This window comes from Watersipora subatra, chromosome 9 (genome assembly GCF_963576615.1).
Source record: "Watersipora subatra chromosome 9, tzWatSuba1.1, whole genome shotgun sequence".
In the NCBI taxonomy this organism is placed as follows: domain Eukaryota; kingdom Metazoa; phylum Bryozoa; class Gymnolaemata; order Cheilostomatida; family Watersiporidae; genus Watersipora; species Watersipora subatra.
In genome coordinates this window covers 61,073,411-61,100,636 of record NC_088716.1, presented here as the reverse complement: position 1 = coordinate 61,100,636, position 27,226 = coordinate 61,073,411, and the positions used below count along the sequence as shown (strand labels likewise).

The 27,226-nt window shown below is 37.9% G+C and overlaps 1 protein-coding gene across 1 annotated transcript in view; it reads left to right on the top strand.

Moving 5' to 3' along the window:
- Window positions 1–629: 629 nt before the first annotated feature.
- LOC137405320 (uncharacterized) overlaps window positions 630–27,226 on the top strand; it is a 31,495-nt gene continuing 4,898 nt past the window's right edge. The window contains exons 1-11 of the mRNA XM_068091548.1: window positions 630–752; window positions 1,165–1,351; window positions 10,653–10,809; window positions 11,930–12,451; window positions 15,179–15,322; window positions 15,432–15,578; window positions 15,976–16,146; window positions 16,398–16,569; window positions 24,443–24,629; window positions 25,850–26,006; window positions 26,365–26,883. Of these exons, the coding sequence (XP_067947649.1) occupies window positions 751–752; window positions 1,165–1,351; window positions 10,653–10,809; window positions 11,930–12,451; window positions 15,179–15,322; window positions 15,432–15,578; window positions 15,976–16,146; window positions 16,398–16,569; window positions 24,443–24,629; window positions 25,850–26,006; window positions 26,365–26,883 (2,365 nt within the window). The 5' untranslated portion in view covers window positions 630–750. The remainder of the gene's footprint in view (window positions 753–1,164; window positions 1,352–10,652; window positions 10,810–11,929; window positions 12,452–15,178; window positions 15,323–15,431; window positions 15,579–15,975; window positions 16,147–16,397; window positions 16,570–24,442; window positions 24,630–25,849; window positions 26,007–26,364; window positions 26,884–27,226) is intronic.

Genomic DNA, 27,226 nt, shown 5'->3' with positions numbered 1-27,226 from the left:
AGTATCAGACAAAGACAGTCCTATACCTCATTTTTTATATTTGTACCATTATTGAGAGGCACCAGTATCTTCCACTAAAATTTTGAATACAACGAGCTTCTACTGCAACAGTAACCTTTTTTATCCACACTTCCATGTACTCATTGTTTATATTTTCTCTGAACTTATTTGAACTGCACAAAAGTAGTTTCTTAATGATATGAAGTTTAAAAGTTAGAATTGTAAATGTTGCATATGTTAAATAACAACAATTCTTTTGCGCAAAAACTCTTTTATTACCCGGGCAACACTGGCATTCATTAGTATTTTCATAATCACTGAACAGAAATGTATATCCTTACTATGCTATTTTGATTTTAACACAATTATGGATCACTTCCTTTGTTTATGTCGATATGATCCAATCAAAATTCATTGCACTGATTTTCACAAGTAGTTATTTATTAATCAGTTTTTGCAAATTCTGAAGCTTCTCTGAAGTAATAGCAGCCAACCAGTGCAAAATAACCATTATCAAGCATCAAAAATGTATTATAAAGTGACATGTGACTACTATAGACAGGTGACCGCTAGAGCATATAATAAGTGAGCATGTACGCCTATCAATAGTAGAAAAAAATTACATTTCTTTTGACAGAGCCGTGGGGACACAATCATTTGCTCCGTATTATAATTGTTGACATTCAGAATAACGGTATTTTTAGGATTGCCAAACGACAGCCGAATCGAAAGATACTTTTAGCAGCCAACATGTAAGTCTGTTTGTTATTACATAGCATTGGTGTTTAAATAGAGAGCTAGTCGAACATTTCCTTCTTGTTAAAGGTAAAGCCAGAGCTGCATCGCCACAGCTAGCTGGCGATGCAGTGTCATCATTTCTGATTAAAGGTCACGAGTTTGTTCAAAAACATAGTTTGAGGTTTAGCAATTGATTTGAAAATATTGTGTCAAAAACTAAAAAATTTATTACAAAATGTCATTTTTTGTAGCTCATAGGCTGCTTGGCTTGCATCAATATCATGCTTTTACTGGTATATGTTTACACATGATTGTATCCTTTTGTAAGCCAATTTAGTTAATGAAAATTATTAATTTTTACTATAAATGTACGCTTTTTTGCGAATGCTGGCAACATTTTGTCAATCTCAACCCAACCACTTGTAGGGTTGCTTTAGAATGGCTAGTCCTGGTTGCTGTCTCAGCTACACTGGTCTACTACCTGCTAACCAAGAAAAGAGATGTATACCCGCCTGGGCCTATTGCCTTTCCTCTGTTAGGAAACCTGCCACAGTTAGCAGTCTTGGGCTCCCTCACCAACTATGCTCAATACTATAGAAAAATATATGGGGACGTGAGTAGATAAATATATATTCCAGCTCCATTAAATCTCCCGAGTTGAATACTGCACTCTCACCTTTCGATGGACGCAATCCAAATTTGTATTCTAGTACACTGTTTTTTATCATAATAGTCCGTTTTTAAAAGCAGTGTTAGCTTTATTTGCTGACTCACAAAAAATCTTATGAAAACTCGGGTAATCTTATCAAAAATTAGGTTTATTCTTTCAATGCAAAACTAATGATTTATTTTATTAAGACAAATCTATATACTATTAATACTTGAAAACTAGGATACAGTATTTTGGGCGCACTTTGAAGATGTGAAACTTGAAGGTTTCTCTTAACTGCTCGATGCACTATGTGACTAATCATCAAGTCACAAGCATTCAACTGTTAAATCTTTTTGATGCATTTTGTTAAGCTCAGAAAAAATGTGGTCAGAATTTGCGGTGATTTGACTCGGCTGAATTCAATGAGTGCATATTATACCTATATAGGCCTACTGTGAAGTGTAAAGTCAGCTAGTAGTACCATTTCCTATGCACTCACAAATTACAGTTCATTGTAATGTCTATAGTTCGCTGCCACCACCGGGCCACGCATGAAACCCATTAACCTTGCCGAAACACATTAAAATATCAGTTATGCCATAATTACACTGCTTATTAAAACATACTCATGCTGCCGCACTGGAAATGGTTTTTCTGAACACCTTCCACTGGTTTCCCTAATGGTGACATTGTACGTGCTGACTCATATTTGCTTTTACATATATATACGCCAGTTTCAGATTAGCCACGCAGTAGCAGTTTTAGTGCTGTGGGCAGCAAGTAACCCAGCACAAAAAGTTTTATTATCAATAAGTGACAAAATTATAAGTGAGAGACTAGCAGGCCTACGGAGGCAAAAGGTCAGTTTTATTATATACCTATATGTATTTTATTTGACTAAATTGAATGCTTTTGTTTTAATGTGACTTTCATGTTAATTATATAATGTTTGTTTTATGTTATTATACTTTACACTGTAGTTTTATTGTGACATGTACTCTTGTAGACTTCACGGTCTATTCTGGCTATCAGTAAAATAAACAGTCATATCTACCAGAATACGATCAGTTCAGTTTAAACCACCGCAAAACCTGCTGTCATCTCGATTCGTGGCATTTTCGCTACAGTGAAGTCTTATCCTATGGTGGAATAAGAAACAATCAGTAAATCAGCACAGAAGCAACAAATCTTCTGGATCATCAGAAAACAGTCAGCTATTCAACGTAAGAGACATATCGTTAGAATTGTTGAACAACCAGTTATTCGTGGAACGAAAGAACCACAGCAGTCGATCAGTATATCAAGAGAATCAGCATACGTAACATTTATCAGTACAGGACATTATCGTCTTAAAGCAGTCAACTCAGCAAAAGGCAGTTACTTATTGCATCAGCAGAAAACCACAGCATCCCAACTCTCCTCAACAGGAACAGATAAGCAATTTACTTCTATTCTTATTTTTCAATCAGTGTTTTTGCAAGCTTTCCTTTCAAACTTGCAATCAACTCCAGTTTTAGTAACTTGGAACAAGCTTGCTATCAGTCTTTGTTTAGACAATTTGGTTTTGATTTATTTAGAATCGTATTGTAAACCGTGCTGGCTAATCTGAAAGGCAGTTACATGAAAACTTGTGTTCGTTAATTGTTAAAAGCAGCTAGAGTGTCACCAGCGTTTGTGGTTACGGTGGAAGAAGTTTAGTCAGCCGTTCTATTGTCGCTTGCGCGTGAGATGAATTAATAGGCTATTAATATTGGCACAAACTCATCGCAATCCTTACATATTTTGTGGTTTGCTGGCCGGGCATTGTGGGTAATTGCGTGCAGATTTGGCAGCAGCAATAATTAACCAAGTGCAATACTCATCACAGTTATTAGAAACCTTGATTTTACACATAATACTTGGTGTGCCACCTTGTTGAGTAATGATGGCTGATGAAGAAAATCATGCGACAAATTCTTTTGAAAATGTAACTGAAACAGAAAGTGCAGAGGCACAATCTGTAAGCATGGCAGCTAGTGAACAAAGTACGACACATTTGAGCAGTATAGATGTTGTAAAACAGCGAAGCTATAGAAAGCCATCTGAAAAAAGTAAACAGAATAAAGCCAGCCAGCTAAAGACAGAAATAATCAGTGTGATTAGCTCAAAGCTAGATTCTTTTGAAAAGAGTTTTTCTAGCATAGACAGAACTGATTATGATGCATTGTATACATATTTGTCTCACCTTGAGAAAGATGATGGTAGTGAAATACAATTGCTTTGTGAAGAATTTTATACTCTGTGTAATAATAAAACAGATGAACAAGTTGAAAACCTGAGAGCAATTTATCGCAGCGAGCGAGAAGAAAATGTTGCATCATTAAATGCGCTTTTGGATGAGATCGAAGCTAAGGAAGAGGAGGAGAAAGCTTTAATAGAGCAAGAGATGGAGAGACGGCTAGCAATGCTGGAGGAGCAAAGGAAGAGGCAAGCAGAAGCAAGAAGAGCATTTCAAGAACGGTTGAACCCAACACTGAGAAGAGTTACTAGTCAACCACTCAGTGTTGAACTTGACCAATCAGCAGAAGTGGAGATGCCAACAACCATTGATATGCAATCTCCTTCTCGAAGTTTAAATGAGCAGCCAGTTCTCTCTAGGTCAGTTGTGAAGTCGTCGCCAACACAACACGCAAGCAATCGCCTCTCACAGGAATCGACACCAAAGCTCACAAGCACGAGTCAGGAGTACGGTGCTCTAGAACGACTAACAAACTCCATCACAGAAGCAGTGAAAATTACAAAACGTACTATTGTTGAACCCACAATCTTCTACGGAGACCCGATGAAGTTTAGAGATTGGGAATCCGATTTTGATGAATTTCTCGACGCAGAAGGCATCACAACAAGTGCTAGAAAGATGCGCATACTCAAGAAGTTTATCAGTGGCGATGCCCGCCGATGTGTTGAAGGCTTTTTGCTGGATGACTCATTAAATTCGTATACTGAAGCAAGAAAACTCTTACAAGAACGATTTGGGAAAAAAGTGAACATAGCTCGTCATCTGAAGAAAAAACTCAAAGATTGGCCTAAAATAGGAAACAGGGATGGTCAAGCATTGCAACAGTTTGCAGACTTTCTCAGTCATCTACTTAGCGCAAAACAAACAGTCTCACATTTGAACAGTCTTGATGAATCTGAAAGCAACGAAGAAATGCTCGAGAAGCTGCCTGACTGGTTAAAGATCAAGTGGAAGTACCAAATACGTAAGTATGAAAAAGACTATGATGACTACCCTCCCTTCAGCATATTCAAGGAGTTCATTAATGAGGAAGCTTCAACAGCTAACATTTTGGGAACCAAAGAAAGTACACGCAGTGACAAGTTTTCGGAGCTAAATAGAAGAGCAAATTCGAAGCAGTTGCAAACATTGCAAGCTTCAACATCGAAAGACAGGAAAAGCATGACAACAGAACAATCGACCAAGTATTGCAAGAAGTGTGATCAATACAATCACCATACAGCCCAGTGTAATTTGCTTGTCAAGGCCACATACGAAGAAGCCTTACAGTTCTTTAAGGAAAATCACCTCTGTTTCCATTGTGGAAAGGGTAATCACAAACACAATGAATGCTCTAATCGGTGGAAGTGCAAGGTCTGTAAACGTGGACATCCAGATTGTCTCCATAAATCACGCAGTGATTGGGAAAGTGAAAAGCCTCAGCAGTACAACAAAACAGAAAAAATGCCCGTAGCTCAGAGCTCGCAAGCAAGCCCTAAAGACTCAACTCAACCATCTAAGCAACATATTGTGGCTATGGCTAAACAACCCAACCAAATCGGACTACTAAGTATGCTTCTTCCAGTAACAATCTTATCAGGAAATGGACGCGAAATGACAGTCTATGCGTTACTAGACAATGGATCTGACACAACATATATCACAGAAAATGCTGTAGATCAGATAAAGCTGAAATCTTATGGTGAACCAGAAAAGGTTACAATATGTACTTTGGCAGGAGAAGAAACTAGGTACAGAAAGAAGTATAAGTTCTCCATTAAAGGAACTGGACCAGCAGCAGATAGCTCTAGTTTTTCAATTGTTGCGCTAGAACAAAAAACTATACCTCACAATGAGAACCAAATACCAACCGAAAAGGTAGCCAAATCCATACCTCATTTGAGTCATATCGCCCACCTCATCTCACCAAAGCTGGACCTTGCTGTAGACATGCTGATTGGACGAGACAATTCTCACCTATTAGCACCACATGAGTCGATAATTGCAGATGCGTCAGAGCCGTTTGCTATGAGAACAGTTTTAGGTTGGACACTATGTGGAGGAAATCCAAGTGCTGATGCACTACCATCGAGCTGTTTCGCTACACAAAACGATGAGTTTCATGACATAAACGACCAAAGAAAGATGTCGCAAAATGACATGACCTTTCTGAAAATACTAGAAAGTGGAACTAAAACAACAGATGATGGTTCTCTTTCGTTACCATTACCTTTTACTACTACTCCATACATGCCAAACAACAAGTCTCAAGCCTTGAAAAGACTTAAACAGCTCATCAAAAGATTGCAGGGTGATGCCATCCTAAAGAGTGAGTATTTCAAGTTTATGCAGGATATGATAAACAGTGGACACGCAGAACCTGTGCCTGACGGAAGCACACCTGAAGGGCAGACATGGTATTTACCACATTTCGCTGTATTTCATCCTAAAAAGCAAAGTCTTCGAGTTGTATTTGATGCCAGTGCAAGGTATGGAAACAGAAGTCTCAATGAAGAACTGCTATCTGGGCCTGACCAAATGAACAGCTTGCGTGGAATTTTATTAAGATTTCGTCGCGAACCTATAGCCATATCATGCGACATACAGAAGATGTTTCACAATTTCAAAGTCGATGAAAAAGATAGAAACTATTTACGGTTTTTGTGGGTAGAGGCTGATTTGCAGACTGTCAAAGAGTATCGGATGACTGTACATCTATTCGGAGCTACAAGCTCTCCAGGAGTAGCTACCTTTGCTCTAAACAAGGTAGCAGCCGACTCTTCAGACAAATATCCCGAAGCAGCAAAGTTCATCATAAATGACTTTTATGTAGATGATGGCATAACTAGCGTCAAAACCGAACAGGAAGCCACAGACTTGATCGAGAATGCAGTGAGCATATGCAAAAAAATCAACCTTCGTTTGCACAAGTTTCTCAGCAACAACAGAAATGTGCTTGAAACCATCCCAAACACTGAAGTAAGCAAGAACTTGCAAGGACTCGACATCTACAAAGACAAACTACCTTCAGAAAGAACACTTGGCCTGGAATGGTGCACAGACAGTGACACCTTCACCTTTACTAACAATAAGACTGAGAAGCCACCTACTAAAAGGGGCATTCTTTCTTCTGTATCCCAATTGTACGATCCTATTGGTCTTATCGCACCTTTTACCCTTCAAGGAAAAATCTTGATGCAGCAGTCTTGCAAAGAGGACAAAAGTTGGGACCAAACCGTATCCCCTGATTTACAAGAAAAATGGAGAAAATGGAATGATGGTTTTGACCAACTCCAAAACATTAAAATACCAAGGTGTCTAAAACCAGCTGGTTTTGGGGAGGCTCTCAGAAGTGAGCTGCATTATTTTGGTGATGCAAGTCTGCAAGGGTTTGGTGCCTGTGCCTATTTGAGGATTATCAACAAAGAACAAAGAGTGCACGTTGCACTGATCTCTGCCAAATCTAGAGTAGTACCTGTCAAAGGGCTAACGATTCCTCGCTTAGAGTTACAAGCAGCAGTGGAAGCGGTGAGACTTGCCAACTTTATTAGAACAGAGCTGCAGACACATATGGACCAAGAATACTTTTGGTCAGACTCTACAACCACCTTGGGATATATTAAGAACAGTGATACTCAATTCCGCATGTACACAGCAAACAGAGTTAATGAGATCCGAGAGAGCAGCAACCCCAACCAGTGGTACCATATCTCAGGAGTTGAAAATCCAGCCGACATTGTATCGCGGGGTGCTTCAGCCGAACAACTAGCAGCAAGCAATTGGTACAAAGGACCAGCCTTTCTCCAGCAACTTACTATCGATGAACAAGTAAAGAGTGACAAAGACTATCAAGAAACTTTAAAAAACGACCCAGAGGTAAAGAACCTTAAAACAGCGTTAATGGTCAAAAGTACTTCAGAATCCTTCATTGAGACAATCTCAAAGAAATTCAGCTCGTGGAGACGTTTTGTTAGAGCCATAGCAAACGTTCAATCCATTTTAAGAAACAAGAGCTTGAAGAAAGTGTTGAAACTTTCCGTAGAGCAAATGCAAGACGCTGAGACAGCTATAATTCGACTACTACAACGAACAACTTATTTGCAAGAAATCAAGAAGTTAGCAGCTGGGAAACAAATCAACAAGGACAGCAAAATCCGCAGTTTGACACCATTTCTTGATGAGTCCGGATTGCTACGAGTCAATAGTAGGTCGACGTCTATCTTAACCTTTCAAGAAAAGCGGCCGCTAATCATTCCCAAAACAGACTTAGCCAAACTGCTCATCAGCCACTTTCACCAGTCCACTCATCATTCAGGCACTAATGTGACTGTGTCAGCAGTCAGACAAGCTGGCTACTGGGTCACAGGAGCTACAGCCCTAGCGAGATCAATTGTTTTTAACTGCGTCAAGTGCCGTCTACAGCGAAGCAGACCGACAGAGCAGATCATGGGATTGCTACCTGAAGAACGCACCACCCCTTCTCCGCCATTTACTCACGTTGGGCTCGACGTATTTGGTCACTTTCTTGTCAAAGAGCGTAGGTCAGAGATTAAAAGATGGGGCATAGTGTTCACATGTACTTATACCAGAGGTATCCATATTGAACTGATTGACAACTTGACAACTGATAATTTCTTGCAAGCTTTGAGAAGGTTTCAAGCCATAAGAGGACAAGTACGAACAATATTCTGCGATAATGGCACAAATTTCGTTGGTGGGAGAAATCAGCTAGAAAGGGATCTATTAGAAATGAAAGACTCCAGAGCCAAACAATTTTTATTAGACAACAAAATACAGTTCAAAATGAATACGCCTTCAGCAAGTCATCAGGGGGGCTTGTGGGAAAGACAAATACGCACAATCCGAAGTATCCTCAACAGCATGACTCCAAAGTATTCCGGACGACTAACCACAGAAAGTTTGCATACAGCCTTCATGGAAATTACAGCAGCCATAAACAACAGGCCTCTCTCAACCATAAGTGCAACGGACACCGAACCAGTTATAACGATCAACCATTTACTGACGGGCAAATCTCAGAATATTTTACCACCCCCAGGAGAATTCACATCGGATGAGCTGTATGGAAGGCACATGTATAGGAAAACCCAACAGCTAGCACAGGAATTCTGGGAAATGTGGAACTGTCAATATTTAAGCAAAATAGAAACGAGAAGTAAATGGCAGCATCCGCAGCCAAACCTCAAGGTGGGAGATGTTGTTTTGATCATAGACGAACACCAGCCCAGGAACTTTTGGTCAACTGGAAAGATAGTTGCCTTACATTTCGGAGCTGACTCACGAGTGAGAAAAGCAACAGTAATGCTTGCAACACCAGATCTGGACGCTAAGGGAAAACCTATCGACAATAGAAAGGTTATAGATAGACCAGTACAGAAACTGATCCTGCTTGTGTCACCTTAAGAATGTTATCTAGTACACTTATTCAATTGCTTATAGTCCATTTTATCGTATGATCATATGCAACTTAAATAGTGAATTCATATTACTGGGCAATTATATTTACATAATACAAAACAAAACTTGAACACCCTTCATCTTAAATTTAATGCAAATTTAGGTGGGAGTGTGAAGTGTAAAGTCAGCTAGTAGTACCATTTCCTATGCACTCACAAATTACAGTTCATTGTAATGTCTATAGTTCGCTGCCACCACCGGGCCACGCATGAAACCCATTAACCTTGCCGAAACACATTAAAATATCAGTTATGCCATAATTACACTGCTTATTAAAACATACTCATGCTGCCGCACTGGAAATGGTTTTTCTGAACACCTTCCACTGGTTTCCCTAATGGTGACATTGTACGTGCTGACTCATATTTGCTTTTACATATATATACGCCAGTTTCAGATTAGCCACGCAGTAGCAGTTTTAGTGCTGTGGGCAGCAAGTAACCCAGCACAAAAAGTTTTATTATCAATAAGTGACAAAATTATAAGTGAGAGACTAGCAGGCCTACGGAGGCAAAAGGTCAGTTTTATTATATACCTATATGTATTTTATTTGACTAAATTGAATGCTTTTGTTTTAATGTGACTTTCATGTTAATTATATAATGTTTGTTTTATGTTATTATACTTTACACTGTAGTTTTATTGTGACATGTACTCTTGTAGACTTCACGGTCTATTCTGGCTATCAGTAAAATAAACAGTCATATCTACCAGAATACGATCAGTTCAGTTTAAACCACCGCAAAACCTGCTGTCATCTCGATTCGTGGCATTTTCACTGTTTTTTATCATAATAGTCCGTTTTTAAAAGCAGTGTTAGCTTTATTTGCTGACTCACAAAAAATCTTATGAAAACTCGGGTAATCTTATCAAAAATTAGGTTTATTCTTTCAATGCAAAACTAATGATTTATTTTATTAAGACAAATCTATATACTATTAATACTTGAAAACTAGGATACAGTATTTTGGGCGCACTTTGAAGATGTGAAACTTGAAGGTTTCTCTTAACTGCTCGATGCACTATGTGACTAATCATCAAGTCACAAGCATTCAACTGTTAAATCTTTTTGATGCATTTTGTTAAGCTCAGAAAAAATGTGGTCAGAATTTGCGGTGATTTGACTCGGCTGAATTCAATGAGTGCATATTATACCTATATAGGCCTACCAAGGACAGTCTATGTTGATTCTCTTACATCTTGTATAAGGACTACATTGGGGACAGCGTAATTGAAAATGCACCTTGGATCTCAAGATATACAGAGGACATCGCCGCCTCTAATGGCTTCGGTTATGAGAACATGTTTATGAATAAAAGTATATCCTCTAAGAGCATTCACTGTTCGCTTCTTGACAACCTGAGGACTGTTCACGCATTGTCATTGAAACTTTTTATTTTGATTAGCAAATTGTGTAGCTGTACAGTCAAATTTTACAAAAAGGCGCCAAAGTGTATACTTAAAAACAATTGTAATAGTTTTAAATAAATAACATCATTTTATGGTTAGTATTTTGATCAATCGTAGGTCTTCACATTTGCATTCGGCTCAAACAATCGAGTGGTAATAAGTGGTTATGACAATTTTTATGAACTTCTGGTCAAACGCGGAGGAATAACAAGCGTGAGAAGTCCAAGAAGCTTTCTATCTCAGACTGGTAAAGATTTAGTGGAGCAGACACCGGGTAAGCTAAATCTGCTCTCTATATATCACTAGTTAGCTGCGTGAATACACCTCGTTTATTTACACTAAACGGTGAACTGGGCAAATGATTCTCAATCGTTTCAAAGCACTTCATGGCACACGCTGGTTCAGCTGCAGTAAAAACCTGTGTATTATGTTATGGAGTTGTATTCACTTTTTACTGATTTTCAAAAAGGCTATTGCCCTGAAGAGATAATGAGTAGTTCTGACCATATTATTTTAATAAACGATCATTCGTATATGTGCAGTGTGCAATATATATAGGGTGCAATATGTGTACATGAAGGTGCAATATGTGTGCATGAAAGTGGACTATGTGTACATGAGGGTGCAATATGTGTACATGAGAGTACAATATATGTACACGAAAGTGAAATATGTGTACATAAGGTTGCAATACATGTACATGATGGTGCAATATGTGTACGCATAGGTGGAATATGTTTACATGAGAGTGCAGTCTGTGTACAAGAAAGTGCAATATGTGTACAAGAAGGCGCAATATGTGTACATGAAGTTGCAATGTGTGTATATGAGAGTGCAATATTTGTACACGGAGGTGCAATATGTTTACATAAGGGTGCAATATGTTTACATAAGGTTGCAATATGTTTACATGAGAGTGCAGTATGTGTACACGAAGTTGCAATATGGGTACATCAGGTTGCAATACATGTACATGAGGGTGCAATATGTGTACACCAAGGTGTAATGTTTACATGAGAATGCAGTATGTGTACAAAAGAGTGCAATATGTGTACATGAGGTTGCAATACGTGTATGTGAGAGGGCAATATGTGTACACGGAGGTGCAATACGTTTACATGAGGTTGCAAAGGTTATATCAATGGAAAATTGCATGTTATAGCACATAGTGAGAACTTAACGTGGTTAACTCATGTGGGTGTTGTTGTTGTCAAATATGTCACCACCGATAAACCATCAAGGATAAGAGGAACATTGCAAGCAGCTTTGGGTCAGGTAAGAGAGCTGTTGCTTGTCTTCCCGGCTTTTCTCGCATTGTGGTATGAGCAGTTTTGTCAGGGTTGCTGTAGCAAAAGTTTTCAATTTATTTTCTATCATATGAATCTGTTTTACAGGTTTACTATGGGCGCCATATCCTCATTGGAAAACTCTACGCTCTTTTAGTCTCAGTACCTTGAGAGAGGAAGGCATGGGAAAGGCATGGATGGAGCCAAGTATTCATGATGAATTAGAAAAGTATTTAGCTAAATTTGTAGAGCCAAATTTAAATCGTCCAGTTGAATTAAAACATAGCCTTGCACAAGCAACGTGTAACGTAATCTCACAAATGTTGTACGCCAAGCGGTTTGACTTTGATGATGAGAAGTTTAACACAATGATTTCTTCTATAAATGAAGGTCTGGCACTGTCCATAAAAATCGCGTTGGTTTCATGCCTGAATATTCCGGGTATAACCTGGTTGGCAAAATCCATAATAGATAGAGACAGGTATATTGGTGACAATGTCATAAGACCCACAATTCAATCTTACATCAATGAGCACAAAGCAGACCTCGATGAAAACAACCCGAGGAATTTGACTGACAGATTTCTTATTCATGCGCAGCAAGTTGGAGAATCAGAGGCAAGCTATCGAGGTGAGAGCTATATACTGTACTTCACACTCAGAGCAGTTTGACATATCTAGACTCATAAACAGTCCAGAAATAGGTTACATTGGATGATAGCATACTCAGTATAAGTTGACAACATAACTCACTAGAGTTGAGTTGTGTTGTTTGATAGTATACTTTGTATAAACAGACTAGAGATGAGTTATGTTGTATGATAGTCTACTCCATATAAACAGACCAGAGGTGAGGTATGATGTATGATAGTCTACTCCGTATAAACAGACCAGAGGTGAGTTATTTTGTATGATAGTATATTCCGTATAAACAGACCAGAGGTGAGTTATGTTGTATAATAGTCTACTCCATATAAACAGACCAAAGGTGAGTTATGTTGTATGATAGTATACTCCGTATAAACAGACCAGAGGTGAGGGATGATGTGTGATAGTATACTCCGTATGAACAGACTAGAGGTGAGTTATGTTGTATAATAGTGTACTCCGTATAAACAGACCAGAGGTGAGTTATGTTGTATGATAGTATACTCCGTATAAACAGACCAGAGGTGAGTTATTTTGTATGATAGTGTACTCCGTATAAACAGACCAGAGATGAGTTATGTTGTTTGATAGTATACTCAGTATAAACAGACCAGAGGTGAGTTATGTTGTATGATAGTCTACTCCATATAAACAGACCAGAGGTGAGGTATGATGTATGATAGTCTACTCCGTATAAACAGACCAGAGATGAGTTATGTTGTATGATAGTATACTCAGTATAAACAGACCAGAGGTGAGTTATGTTGTATGATAGTATACTCAGTATGAACAAACTCAGGTTGCATGATAAAGTTTAGCATTTGAGTGCTAACCGACATGCACTTTTTGTGCTAGCGTATTTCACTGATCATCAGTCAATAGTTGATTGCAGCGTATCCGTGTATCTTTTTGACCTTGCCATCTTCGGGTGGTAGTTTCATAATTAATAAATTGTTTTCCACCAGGCTTGGGGCCACTAGTGAGTATTGAGCGCACTGCACTATTTGCTGGCTAGACGACAGTAAGGTGCACTAGGCACTGCACTAGCACTAGTGCATGGCATAGTAATAATATAAAATGCACTAGGCACTGCACTAGCAGAAATTCTTGTGCACTAGGCACTGCACTAGCACTAGTGCATCGAAAAGTGAAGTCAAAAATTCACTAGGCACTGCACTAGCAGAAATTCTTGTGCACTAGGCACTGCACTAGCACTAGTGCATCGAAAAGTGAAGTCAAAAATTCACTAGGCACTGCACTAGCAGAAATTCTTGTGCACTAGGCACTGCACTAGCACTAGTGCATCGAAAAGTGAAGTCAAAAATTCACTAGGCATTGCAATAGCAAAAATTCTTGTGCACTAGACATTGCACTAGCACTAGTGCAGTGTAAAATCATAAATGCACTAGGCACTTCACTATTAAACTTCATTAGGCACTAGACCAATGAGCTTTTTTGCTATAGCAGCTGCAAGAATTGCTTGCTAATCAACAGATATCTACTGCTATCCACTGCAATAGTACAATTATAGCCGTGCAAAGGATGTCAGCCATGTATTTGTCAAATAAACTAGCCTCACCTAAAATTTCAAACAAACCATAGACCTACAATAATGCTCAATATTAAATAGTGCAGATGACAACAGATATCAAATAGTGCAATGTATTACAATTACAATAACTAAATATACTAAGCAAGCATGGAATGGAAGAATTCACTTCTTATTACATAAATGCACTATGTACAACAAGAAAGTCTACCCTTGGATAAACCAGTATCATGTAAACAGTAAGTCATATTGATGGCAAAATTGATAGGCAATATTGTGCAATAGTAAGCACTAGTGCATACTATGTCGCACTAGGCACTGCACTTGCACTAGTGCATTTATGAAAAAGTTTCCAATCCGCACTAGGCATTGCACTAGAGCATTTTATGTTGCACTGTGCACTGCACTTGCACTAGTGCGTTTATGGGAATTTTCTAATCCGCACTAGGCACTGCACTAGTACATACCATGTCACACTAAGCACTGCACTTGCACTAGTGTTCCCAGGGACTCATGTCAAATTTGCACTAGCATTGCACTAGACATTTCTATTTTTAAATTGCACTGCACTAGTGCAGTGCGCACTGCACTGCTAGTGGCCCCAAGCCTGTTTTCCACCAACTAAATCAGTTTCAAGTACCATATATTACCATGGGCTGACAGCGTTGGCAACTTTGTGCATATACGAACATGAAAAGAGAAAACAATTTAGATGCTTAATATTATTCATCAACAATTTTAGAAACAATTAAAGGACTTTTCTTTTGATTTTCTCCTACAGCATTAATTTCTACGAGCATGTTTCACCAGTTTGGTTTCATTCAGAAACTGTAAGTAAGGTATACACAAGTTGAGGGCCTGAACTAGTATCGACTCTCAGGCTGTCAGCGCCTGAGCATGAACTTGCTGTGATTGTTTATGCGAACCCTGCGCCTTTCGATCATTTTGCAGCTGTATTCAACCGGTCTTTGCTGTGGTGTGTAAGTCAACCAGTTTACTTTGTGCCTGTCAAATTTGACTCTCTATAGCTCTCTAACCAATTTCATCAACACTTTGACTGGGTTATGCGTGCAACCTGTGTTTGTGCGCATACTAAGTCAATTGGCAATATTCATGGATTTTTAAGGTTCCAGCTTCACAGCTTGAGTTTTGTTATTACAGAGGACAATGCGTGGGTCTATAACATGCAACTGTATGTTGCTGGAACTGAAACTACTTCAACTGCTCTTTGCTGGGCCATTTTGTTCATGTGCCTGTATCCTGAGAAGAGGATGAGAGTGCAAGAGGAGATTGACAGTGTCATAGGTAAACTCTACCCTTTCACTTAGCAGTTCGTATGTTAATTCTGAGTTTAGTCCAAGTGCATCTACTTGTGGACACGGTTCAATAGTCCCTTCTGCATCATTTTATTAAGGTCGTGACAGACCCCCCACATGCAAGGACAGAGTGAGCATGTCATACACAGATGCTGTTCTCCTGGAGACACTCAGGAAATCAAATATGGTCAGCACAGCTTTACCTCACACCCTCGAGAAAAGCATCACAATAAGTGGAGTGGTGGGTACCGTGGGTCTTCTGCAGCGAGTCCTATCCTCTCTTTGTCTGGATAAATGTGTTCCATTGCACCTCTTGTTAACCTTGACAGACCTTGTTAATCTCCTGCTAGTAGGGCTTTCACTAACCTTATTAGAAGCTAGCCAACTTAATAATAAGCTCAGCTCGCATGCACCACTCTAGTGTTGCATACATCTATGATAGCACAGACAGTGCATTTGACATCAGCTAACAGTTTACACATATCTTGAGTAACATTTTCTTTTTTTCTTGGTTTTGTTTTCAGCAATCTCAAGTTCCTCCAAAATACTGACATGAGACTCTAGCATAGGGGTGATTTTCATCTACTCACCCATATGTAAAGTTTCTCCATTCGTGTAGTCTTTCATCCGAATCATTCTCAGACATATATTGTCCTCTTCAGAATATTCCAGCCGGCGCTGATCTTATGCTAAACATGGCTTCAGTTTTACATGATGAAACCGTCTTTGAGGAGCCAGAGAACTTTAAACCGGAGAGATACTTGACAGGAGACGTCGCTTTAAAGAAGCAGAGAACGATACCATTTGGAATTGGTTTGTGTTACCAAAATAGAAGTTTCTTTTGCAAGGCCATTGTTCAAATATGTTTTAACTGTGACATATCTACCAATGATCAGCTATGAAAGATAATCGAATAGCGCTCGATCCAAACTGTGTTTTTTACTTTTTTGGAATATTTGTTTTTGTGGCAGCACTAAATCTGACATTGTCAATGACTTTTTGATCGAATAAAAATTAACCTTGCTGTAAGGTGCGTCGTAAACTGGTCAGGTGGTTGTTTGCAGGGCGCCGAGCTTGCTTGGGTGAGAGCTTGGCCAGGATGGAGTTTTTCCTTTTCTTTACAACATTCCTTCAGAAGTACGATATCAGACTGGCAGATGGCATGAGAGTAACAGAGGAACCGGTTGAGGGCGTAGTTAGCACACCTCAGTCACATAAAGTTGTCTTCTCTCATCGATTTTTATAAAAAAAAACTATATCCTATATACAGTGCAATAGCATATCAGGGGCATAATAACTCTATATAACCTTTTACAGGCAAAAGGCATATTTTCTGAGTGCAATGCATAGCATAAGCTTTTACAGACATTGCAAAGCGCTAATAACACAATAGTCAGTAAGCCACCTCCAATTATTGTTCAGTTCCGCTCCAGTTGCATGGATATACACTGTGTAAGTTGTGGGTTATAGAGTTGAAGGTGCTGAACAACATGGCAGGTAGTAACTCACTGCAAACCGGCACATTCACTCAGAATTAATGATTTTTTGGAGAACTAAAATTGAGGAGTTGCCCTCTCTTGCCAAACGAATTTCGGCCATTTGATTGGTTTAGAGCGCAAGGTCGTTCATGAGTTAATACCGTGTGTGGAGTTCAAGCATTTATTTATATTGAGAAATTGAGTTCCAATCGACATGTTTTTGATTTCTGAGGAAGATAATCAGCATTATGAGCTGTTGCTGCCACTTTCAAAGCACTAGTCAAAGAAATCTACTCAAACAACTGAGTCAGCATTGCTATGATAAGTTGCTGAAGTATGCCAAAGACTGGGTAGTTACTAATAAAGATTCAGAAAGAACTTTGTGCAAGGAATTTATACATTCTTATACTTATGATCATGTTGTTGATAAGTCAACTGCATGATAGCAAAGCTGAGCTGCCTTTAATCCACTGAACCTGCTATGGAAGGATAACCAGCTTAGCAAAGCTCAAATCAGCACAACAGTCAAATGTAAGTAATCTTATAATTCTGAACTAATCTGCAGTACCTAATGTTTTAAAAATTTTAAATTACATTTATTAAATTAAAATTACAAACTATGAGCTAGGTTTTCACTGTTGTTTAGACAACTCTGAATGATGAATGAAATGTATGAATGCCTGCATCTGGTTAAATTTTATTGGTACATGCTTCTTACAAGATTGTAACTCATAAGAATGAAGATCCTTAGCCAACTACTAAACAATTGCGCTCCTCATCCTCAATAAAAGCTGAAACTATGCTACCCAAACTATGTGTTATTTGTGAAAAAAAGGAGTGGTGGACTAAGAAAGCTGGTAAGCGCATCAGAGATGGTCTACTAAGGGCAGAGACCAAAGATGCTGGTAAGTTAGGTAACCTTGGCATTATGTTTATCACAACCATGGTCTACCGTAGAGACTAAATAATCTAGCATTTGTGATGATTTGTTGAATTGTTATGTTTGTTTTTACAAGGTAAATTAAAACACGCTGCTGAGCTAAGAGCTGATCATAGCCTCCTGGTACATTTTCTCTCTGCTGACACCGTCGCTCAGGAGATGTGTTACCACAGACAGTGTTACTACCAATACCCAGGGCTGAAATCATTGTATAACTCCCACACACAAGACACGGGCGCATAATCCAGGTTGGTGTAATCACTGTACATTGTTATCTGTGTGAATATGAACATTATTGCTGGATGTTCTGTACATAACTGCTCCCATCATCCAATATCAACCAAAACCAGAGTACAAACTAATATGACATGTCTACCATATACTTAGATTTTAGCAAAGCACCAAATGAAATATGAAAAGTGTGTAAATTGTGATTTACATCAATACTTAATATGTAGATTTTAAATTATTTATAACATGCCATAGTTCAGCTATACTCTGCTTCTTTTCAGTGAATCTTTACTCAATCAGGTAAAAACCTAATATATGTAATACTGCACAATAAATAGATTGTGTGAAATGTGGCTATTTCTTTTGCAAAACAGTAGAAATGCCCCGATTCTAAATTCACCAGCTGATTCAGATACCGATCCGATATACCGATTCTCATTGAAAAATAATCCGCTTCAGATCTTTTGTGTCGCACAGATAGTTGTTCTTCTTATTATGCAAATACAAACATAATGCAAAGAAAATATAAATGTTAATGTATTTATTTGTTTGTATTTATGGAAAAAATATACATGTATATGCATAATCACATACTGACATACCGTGCATGTAGTAACAAAACAGTCCATGTTTCTTGTAATTTGTAAATAAAGGTAATTACTGTTAGTGGTACAGTTCTCTCTGTGATAACGAAGTCTCTCTTTTATTGCTAGATCAATTGCTGCGTCTGTACCAGTTTAGAGCAAATCAGCGTTTGTTTTAATTACCGTTAGTGATTCAATTCTCTCAGAAAGAAGTATTTTTCTTCCATCACTATTAATGTAGCCAGTCATACTGAAGGGCGATGCCACAGATGATGAAGGACAAGCTAAAACCGATAAGCCACTGAGGTTACCGTTTTTTATACGGTATAAACGATACATTGTATCGTCAGGATCAAGAAAGTGATAGATAACTTTATACACCGACTGTTTAAATTACTTTCGTAATGCTAGCAAACAGAAATATTACACTGCGTTTTTGTCTCCGTATTTGTTATCTTGCTCGTGATTGGCTGCAATAAATCCTATCGCTGTAATTGGGAAATACCACACTTTGTGATTACGTTCTGACTAAAGCAAAAAGGTTCCTTAGCTGTGTTTATCAGGCTATAGACATGAAATAAATTGTGTGGCAGGCCTGAAATTCATTAGGTAAAAGTAAGAAGCTTGCCGCTGATGATTTTTTATTAGTGTTGCAGGCTAAAATACGGTTTTCTGCAAAATAGTTGATCTGTAAAAAGTATCGGAAGTTTCAGATAGTTTCAGAAAAAATAGGCCGATAACGATTCAGATACTTAACACCCATATCGGCACCGATACCAATTCCGATACCGAAATCGGGGCAACTCTACAAAACAGGATGCATAATCTAACACCTAATACACTTTCATCCTGTCTGTGTATGTGAAATCGTAAAAACTTGTTAACATGGCCTATGCTGGACTGGTGTCCTTCTAAACAATAAAAAAATTGATGATTGTTTCCTTTGTGAGGGAGCACCTTCTTATGAATTACAGTACATGCTATCTGAACATAACGGTACATGGGAATCTATTGCAACAAGCAGTACCATATGCATTTATAATAATGTTTTACTTATTTTTTTAGTAACCTAGAGACACGACTCAGCCCTGCCTTCTGCCGGGAAGTGATCACTTATCAGTTAGTCACCATGAAGCAGATCTTATCAATGACTCAGTAAAGAGAGCTCCACAATAAGTATGATGATGCCCCTGATATCGAGAGGTATGCATGATCAATACATAGCGCCAGTAATGAATTGTTCATTAGTTTATTCGGAAAGATGTTTCATTTGTGAAAAAAAAAACCAAACATGATTTGATTTGCAGCCAAGAATATCTTAAATTGCTCAAAAACCTGTTGGTTTGCCAATAATAGTTTACAAGCTGATCATCATACTTTTTTGTCTAGGTGCTCTGCAAAGATGGTATCTCACACAGAGTGAGGAAGTACTCAAAGATGCCTTTTGCTCATGTAAGGCTAGTAAATGTCAGACAGGACAATGTGGCTGCTATGAGCAGAACCTGAAATGCACCGAGTTCTGTCAGTGTTGTCACTGTAAGAATAAAGCTGGAGGAGATGACAACGACGAAGGAGAAATCCAAGAGGATGACGACTTTGATGGCTAATTTTAGTTCTGGTGTATTTGAGTTCATTATTTTCTTTATTTCCAACATAATCTAGTTTTAACTTTTCCATAGACCAGTGGATAATCAAACAAATCAACTATCAATGTTTTTTAACTTGTTTGATAATTCGCAAAGCATGTGCCAGCAAGGGGGCATTTCTATCCACCCCTGTGATTTTTTTACAATCAAAACCTTTAGATATACTTTCATTTAAAAGATATGAGTGTTCAGTCAATAAATTTAAGAAAACTTAACGCTCAGTTTGATTTTAAATGATTGCCATATGTAATGAAGAGGGTTTGTTCGTATTTTTATACACCCCTGTTTTCCCGGCTATCGTGCCAGTTTGGAGCGAGTTACTACCAAGATTTGAAAAATTCAGGTTTTTATGACCCAGAAACCACTTAAATTGTGTATATCCATGTAACTGGAGCGGAACTCAATTTTTAGGCCACTTTTTAGATAGTGGCTTACTGACTACAAGTATATGTATTCCATTCTTGTCGAAGGCCTTTCTTCAAACTATTTTTTTAAATAATAAAACCTATATTAGTATATAAAGGTTCAAACAATATATAGTATACTAGTTGAAGACTCAATTTTGCAATGAAATTTACTAAAAGGTGTATCAGGGATCATTTATATAATTTTTCTATTCATTGCTTTTTTGATTTGTCACCCCATGTGCATGATATCTTCTCAATAAATAAGCTCTACCACAAAATCTAAAATGCATCTGTAGCTAGACTTGACCGTTGATAAAGTGTAAGAGCCTTTTGATTTCATTAACGCTATATCCTGTTAGTAATCGGTGGCTCACAAAGTCTATTCACTAATACAGGAGTATATTCTGAAATTCTTCCATTTTCCTGACTGCGCAGTGCTTGGCTTATAAATTATCTAGAGGAGATTAAGTTATCTAAACTTAGCCAGTGATATGGAATTTACTGATCGGCTTTTGCCATTGTAACATGAAAGTTTTCTTAACTCTATTAAATAGGTTTCGTTTACAGATAACTCATTCCAATGACTAAACATTTAACAGCCATTTATCTACACCCTTCAATTTGAGTTCCAGAGAATAGCCTGGTTTAAGCTGCCATATAAACTATGTGATGTTACTAGCTGATTTCACAAGCTAGAAGACCTATCAGGCAAGAAGAGTAGTGTCAGAAATCCACTCCTGATAAGTTAATAAATATCCTTGCTTAGAGAATCTTTGTTATAAAATGTATCGGTGAGTATTCAAACCAGGCCATTAAAGGTTTGTATGAGTGTTTATTAGTATTCAGAGATGATTGGAGATAGAGTTGAACATGGCAAATCTACTGGGCGTACAAGAATGCAGTTCACGTGTCTTTTCCGATGACAGTTTAAACTGAAACATTTCCTAGTTGATATTCTACTTGCTTTTATCCTAAATCTACTCTTAATAAGTGCAGGTGTTGTCCCTGCGATGCTTGTATTCTGTGTTGACTACAGCCACAGGAAAAAGTCATACTTTTCTACTTTTGCAACCTTCCATGGCATTTGAATCACGAATGCAATGTGTGTTAGCATGCATATGTCGTTGGTGACAATACTTGACATCCTAATTAATCATATGTGCGTTGTAAACTTTCCAGGTTGGCTTGCATTTTGAGACTGAACTTATAGAATAGAACCTTGGCTATCAACACTAGGATCACTCAAGCGTGCTGGTATCGATAGTCCAAAGTGATTAGCAATACAAACCGGTGGTGCCCTTATTGCGTTAGCAATCAGCACCCTTTCATCAGCTGTTACTAGTATTGAATAGCCCGCAGTACTAGCTCATTACTAAAGCCATTATCACTGCTATCATTTGAATAAGATACAAAGACAAGAGTGACTCTACCGCTAACACCATGTGAGTTTACAAACTATTATTGCATTGTTGACCAGAGCAGCCTGTATAGAAAAAAGGTTTTAGTAGTGGTAAGGACATTTTGGAAGTACAACCTTCAACGTTTTATTATTATAACGCTTATCTATGTCATAAAACTGAAGTATCATAACAAATTTCTCTAAAGTGCCTTTTAAGTTCTAACCAGAATGCTACAAGTAACTCCGTCATTATTGGCTGGAAATGCATACAACAACAATTAGGTAATCAACTGCCGTAAACACCTTTTCACAGCTGACATGCCTGCAGAAGTAACTCACGCCGTGTTCATATGTTCAGTTTTAACAAATGTTTTTTGAAATACTACTTGTTAGCTGCTTGTATTTACTCACTTCTGACTACGTTCACCGCGCAATCATTTTAGTTTTGCTGATGCTGGCAGTAAGGTCAAATTGTTTGTATTTGTTCTATTAATTTATTTGACATAGATGAAGTTACATGTAGATGTTTGATTATTAAATGCTGTCTTAAATTATTGCATAGCCTACTAATATTATTGGCTGTTGTCCACTTCTTCTGTCACAAAGCAGAATTTATTTTCTGTTTGGCACAATTACTTTGAGATGGTATAACAGATGATTAGCTCAGTTGGCTAGAGCACCAGTCTAATAAGCTAAATGTCATGGGAACTCACTTGTGGAGACTTTTACGTCCCGCTTATAATTACTTGGGGTTGCTTGAAGAAGGAATAAGTTTCACTGCTAGTCTTTGTTTTATTTAGACTACCGTGAAGTCTGTAAAACATAACTTCACATAAACTAGGCGAAAATGTTACATAATACTAACTAAATAATAAAACATAAACTGGACAACCCAATAGCGTAAAATAACACACAGTATACAATATAAAAGTCATGGAACTAATGCTGGTGGCTGCCTAACCTTTCCATTAAAGGTCTTCCAAATGCCAAAATTAACTTTGTTGAAACATGTATCTTTACAGCAAATAAAAGATATTACATCAAAAATACATACATTAAATTCACTGACCTTTGTCTCCTTTTAACAACCTTTGTTTAATAAAATTGTTCTGAAGTAAACACTGTTTCCAGTACTAAAGCTTCCAATTAACTGTCTCTGAATTCGGCTGACTTATTTGAATTTAAAGAAATATAAACTAAAGCACCAAAAGGGGTCCTCGGATTGGTCAATCTCTCTGCGAGTGCACCTGACGGTCCGATCAACGTCAGGACAGGCAGCAGGTCAACGGTAAAAACGTGGAATTCACCACCGACGCACTCAGTGACACGACGCACTCATTGACACAAAGACAGCAGGTCACATTGGGCCACCTTATTTAGTGCTTGTAGCTGTTAGATAATTAAGAGGCAGGGTGTCTTCCTGTAAAATGTTTGTTATTGGTTTCATTATTAAAAGTCTCACGCACATAGGTGTGTTTAAAAGGTTTCTACATCACTCTATATTGACCAACATTTTAGTTGTCTCAGTAATTGCATGTACATAATTTTACCATTGCATAGACATTGGTACATTTAAAATAACGGTGATTATAACAAAAATAAAAGGCCTTGACATGCACACTGCATTTGATCATTTCTGACAAATTAACATTGATTCAGAAGTTACCCTTTATTAGTGACGGATCTGTGAGTCCTGTTAATTGATTCTCAAAGGAAGCTGACTTTAGATAGAATGAATTACAATGGAAGTTGTGTACCCATGTAATATGTACTCATTTCTATGAACCAAATAAACAAATTATTTATCGACAAACAAATTACGAAGGTATCATAGGTATACTACAACACCATCGTATTGTTTATGATGTAAAAAAACTAATAACAAAATTTTAACATTAGATGAGATAAATCTGAGAAAACTTGGAAGGCCTTTGTTGTCTTGTTGTCCCTTTGTACTATTTATCATTAACTCCTTGCATTTATTCAAATATCTAAAAATAGACACACAGTTTAGTGGAATGTAGTTGTATTGGACATTGTATATTAAGCTGTAAATGCGCATCATTACACATAAAACGTACTTGGCTTATGATGGCATTATATAAACTAAACTACAAATATCATAAATGTTTCGTACAATTTTTGTAAAATATAGCAAACAATGAAAAAATAATGACATTTTTGGCATTCAACTTTGAAATATTTAGAATTTTAATGGTATTGAAAAGCATTTCGTGTCCATAAAGTTTTCAGCTCAGTAAATCCTTCTTACATGTGAGATATGGGCTTGCATGAACACAATTTCCAATGAAACTAGATTTAAACTGCATGTTCATTGTACTTGTATGAATACCACAAGAGTCTTTATCTGACCATTAGCATTAGTTTAATGTACAATATCAGATGACTTGCTGCATGTTTTAGGATCTCTATAGGAACTCTTGCTTTGGTCGCTGCCACAGCAGCACTCTTGTACTACCTACTAACCAGAGACAAGATTAAATACCCTCCAGGACCTCTCGCCTTTCCTCTGCTTGGAAACCTGCCACAGCTAGTCTTTCATGGCTCTGTTCCTAAATATGCAAAGTATTATAGGAAGGTATATGGTGATGTAAGTATATGTAGGTATATTAGTATGTAAGTATATGTAGGTATATTGGTGATGTAAGTATATGTAGGTTTATTGGTATGTAAAGGTGTGACATACAGATGTGTGTATGGGTGCAATAATTTACACAGAGGTAGCATACTGTATAACAGTACATGTGCCATAACAGGCAACAGTACACACAGGAATAACAGCATTATTGAGCAACGGCATGTTTGTTATGGTTTATTTATTAGTAAATACTAAAATGATGAGTAGGTCTCTGCAGGTTTAAGTAAGTGAATGAAATGCAAATAGTAAAAGTACAAGTGTAGAGTAGTACAGACATATGAATATGTGGAGATGGAGAACATGCAAGTAGGTGTATCAAGTTGCCAAAATGAAACAGGCTCCTGGGAGTAAAGCTAACAGCAGATCAGAAAAAACAGGAAAACAGAAACATAAAGAAAGACATACGGTGAGAGACAAAGAGAGAGATATATGGAGAGAGACAAAAAGAACCTGAAAGGCTATCAACTTGCATCTATTGCCCATGTCTAAGGAAGCTTAGACTTACTCATTCACTCACACTAACATCTGAATGACATAAAAAATGCTGGTGGATGCTAGCATCTAAACCCAGAAACTTAAGATATCGTTCTTGCTATCAGATACTGCAGAATCCAACCTTTGGAGAATGAACACAGGATACTTGGGTAGTTTAGAGTTGAAGGAGACAACACATTTATTGCAGCTTAGGTAAAGTGGAAGCAATTAGTGAAGTTAGGAAAGCTTTCGTAGAGGGATCATGGTTGGTCACAGCATGCCTTATTCAAGTAGGTCAATTAGTAAGTAGGTCAACTAGTAAGTAGGTCAAATAGTAAGTAGGTCAAATAGTAAGTAGGTCAAATAGTAAGTAGGTCAAATAGTAAGTAGGTCAAATAGTAGGTCAACTAGTAAGTCAACGAAATCTACCCAGTTGACCACCAGGAAACAGTGGACAAGTGGAAACTGCTTAATTTGTATTTAGTTGTTTTTGTGGAAAAATTTATATGAGATGCGAGTAAATTGACATACAAGCTCTGTCATGTAACGCGCTTAGCTTGTATCTCAAGGTATTACTGAATATCATATTTAACATTATAGAAGAAGTCAACTTTTTCTATATGTCAAGGAAGCCAGATTTTTCACCAACCCTAGAAAGTTAGACTAAAATATTGAGTGTGCCGACTTATTATTCACAGGTATTTACATTTACCTTTGGATCTAGTCGTCGAGTGATAATAAGTGGCTATGACAACTTCTACCAACTACTCGTGAAACGTGGTGACATAACAAGCAGTCGCACACCTGGAAGTATACTCTCTAAAAGAACTCAGGAAATCGTAAAAAAGACACCAGGTTTGTAAAAAGTATAAAATGCTATGTCGGGTTTGTTAGTACCCTGAATATAAGTTCGCCGCCTTGTAGCCTTAGGTCCACTACGCAAATGGCGCATTGAGTTTTTTAATGGTCTGAATATGACAGTTTTCGAAAGCGTAGCCTTAGGCCCAGTGAGATATTAAGCTCTAGCAGCACAATCCACTAACGGAAAACAAATGAAACACAGTTTACTCGTTTAATATACATCTACGAAGTCTTTAATTTAATTAGTAAAATTTTATAAATCCTAAACTCTGATATGATGAACAATTATTTGGTTGGTTCCACCATAGCTACAATTATCATTAGCAGCTTATCGAACAATTTGCTTCTCTAGGTCTGTTTTGGGCTCCATATCCTCATTGGAAGACTCTGCGCTCCTTTAGCCTCAGTACCCTGAGAGAAGAAGGAATGGGAAAGACAACACTAGAGCCCCAAATCCTTCAGGAAATAGGGCATTATTGTTCAACATTTATTGAGCCTAATCTAAGCAGCCCGATAGAACTGAAACATAGCCTCGCTCAGGCAACATGTAATGTCATCTCACAAATGATGTACGCCAAGCGCTTCGACTACGACGATGAGAAGTTCAACAGACTGATTGCAGCGGTGGATGAAAGCCTAGCACTTGGTGTGAAAATTGCCATTACAGCTAACATAAACATTCCTGGTATTGAGTGGCTGCTCGGGTCAACTATGGAAAGAGATAAATACTTAAATGAGGAAATCTTGATGCCAAGCCTGCAGTCATACATAGATGAGCATAAAGCTGATCTTGATAGAGAGAACCCGAGAGATTTAACGGATAGGTTTCTCATACATGCAGAACGAAGTGACGGTGACAGCTGCTATTCAGGTAATCGGCAATGTTTGGGGCTTGCATAGTAGCTTGTTTAGCATTTATCTGTTTAATCGTGAGATTAAGTTGACTAGCGTAGATAGCAAGCAATTTTTCAGCCAGTTATATCAACAGAGTGTATGGCATGTCTCTCTAAGGGATATGCCGATATCTAGTCACACAGCGAAACTGCTCCATCTTACCATCTTACTTCCTGTCAGCCATCAGCTTAAGGCTATAAGTTTCATAACATCTTGCAAGCATTATTCATTAGCCTAGGTGAATAACTTGAATAAGGAAAGTTTTTTGTCGATAACCACAGTAAGGTACTTCAAAGATCTCCATATCTGTTGACATACCT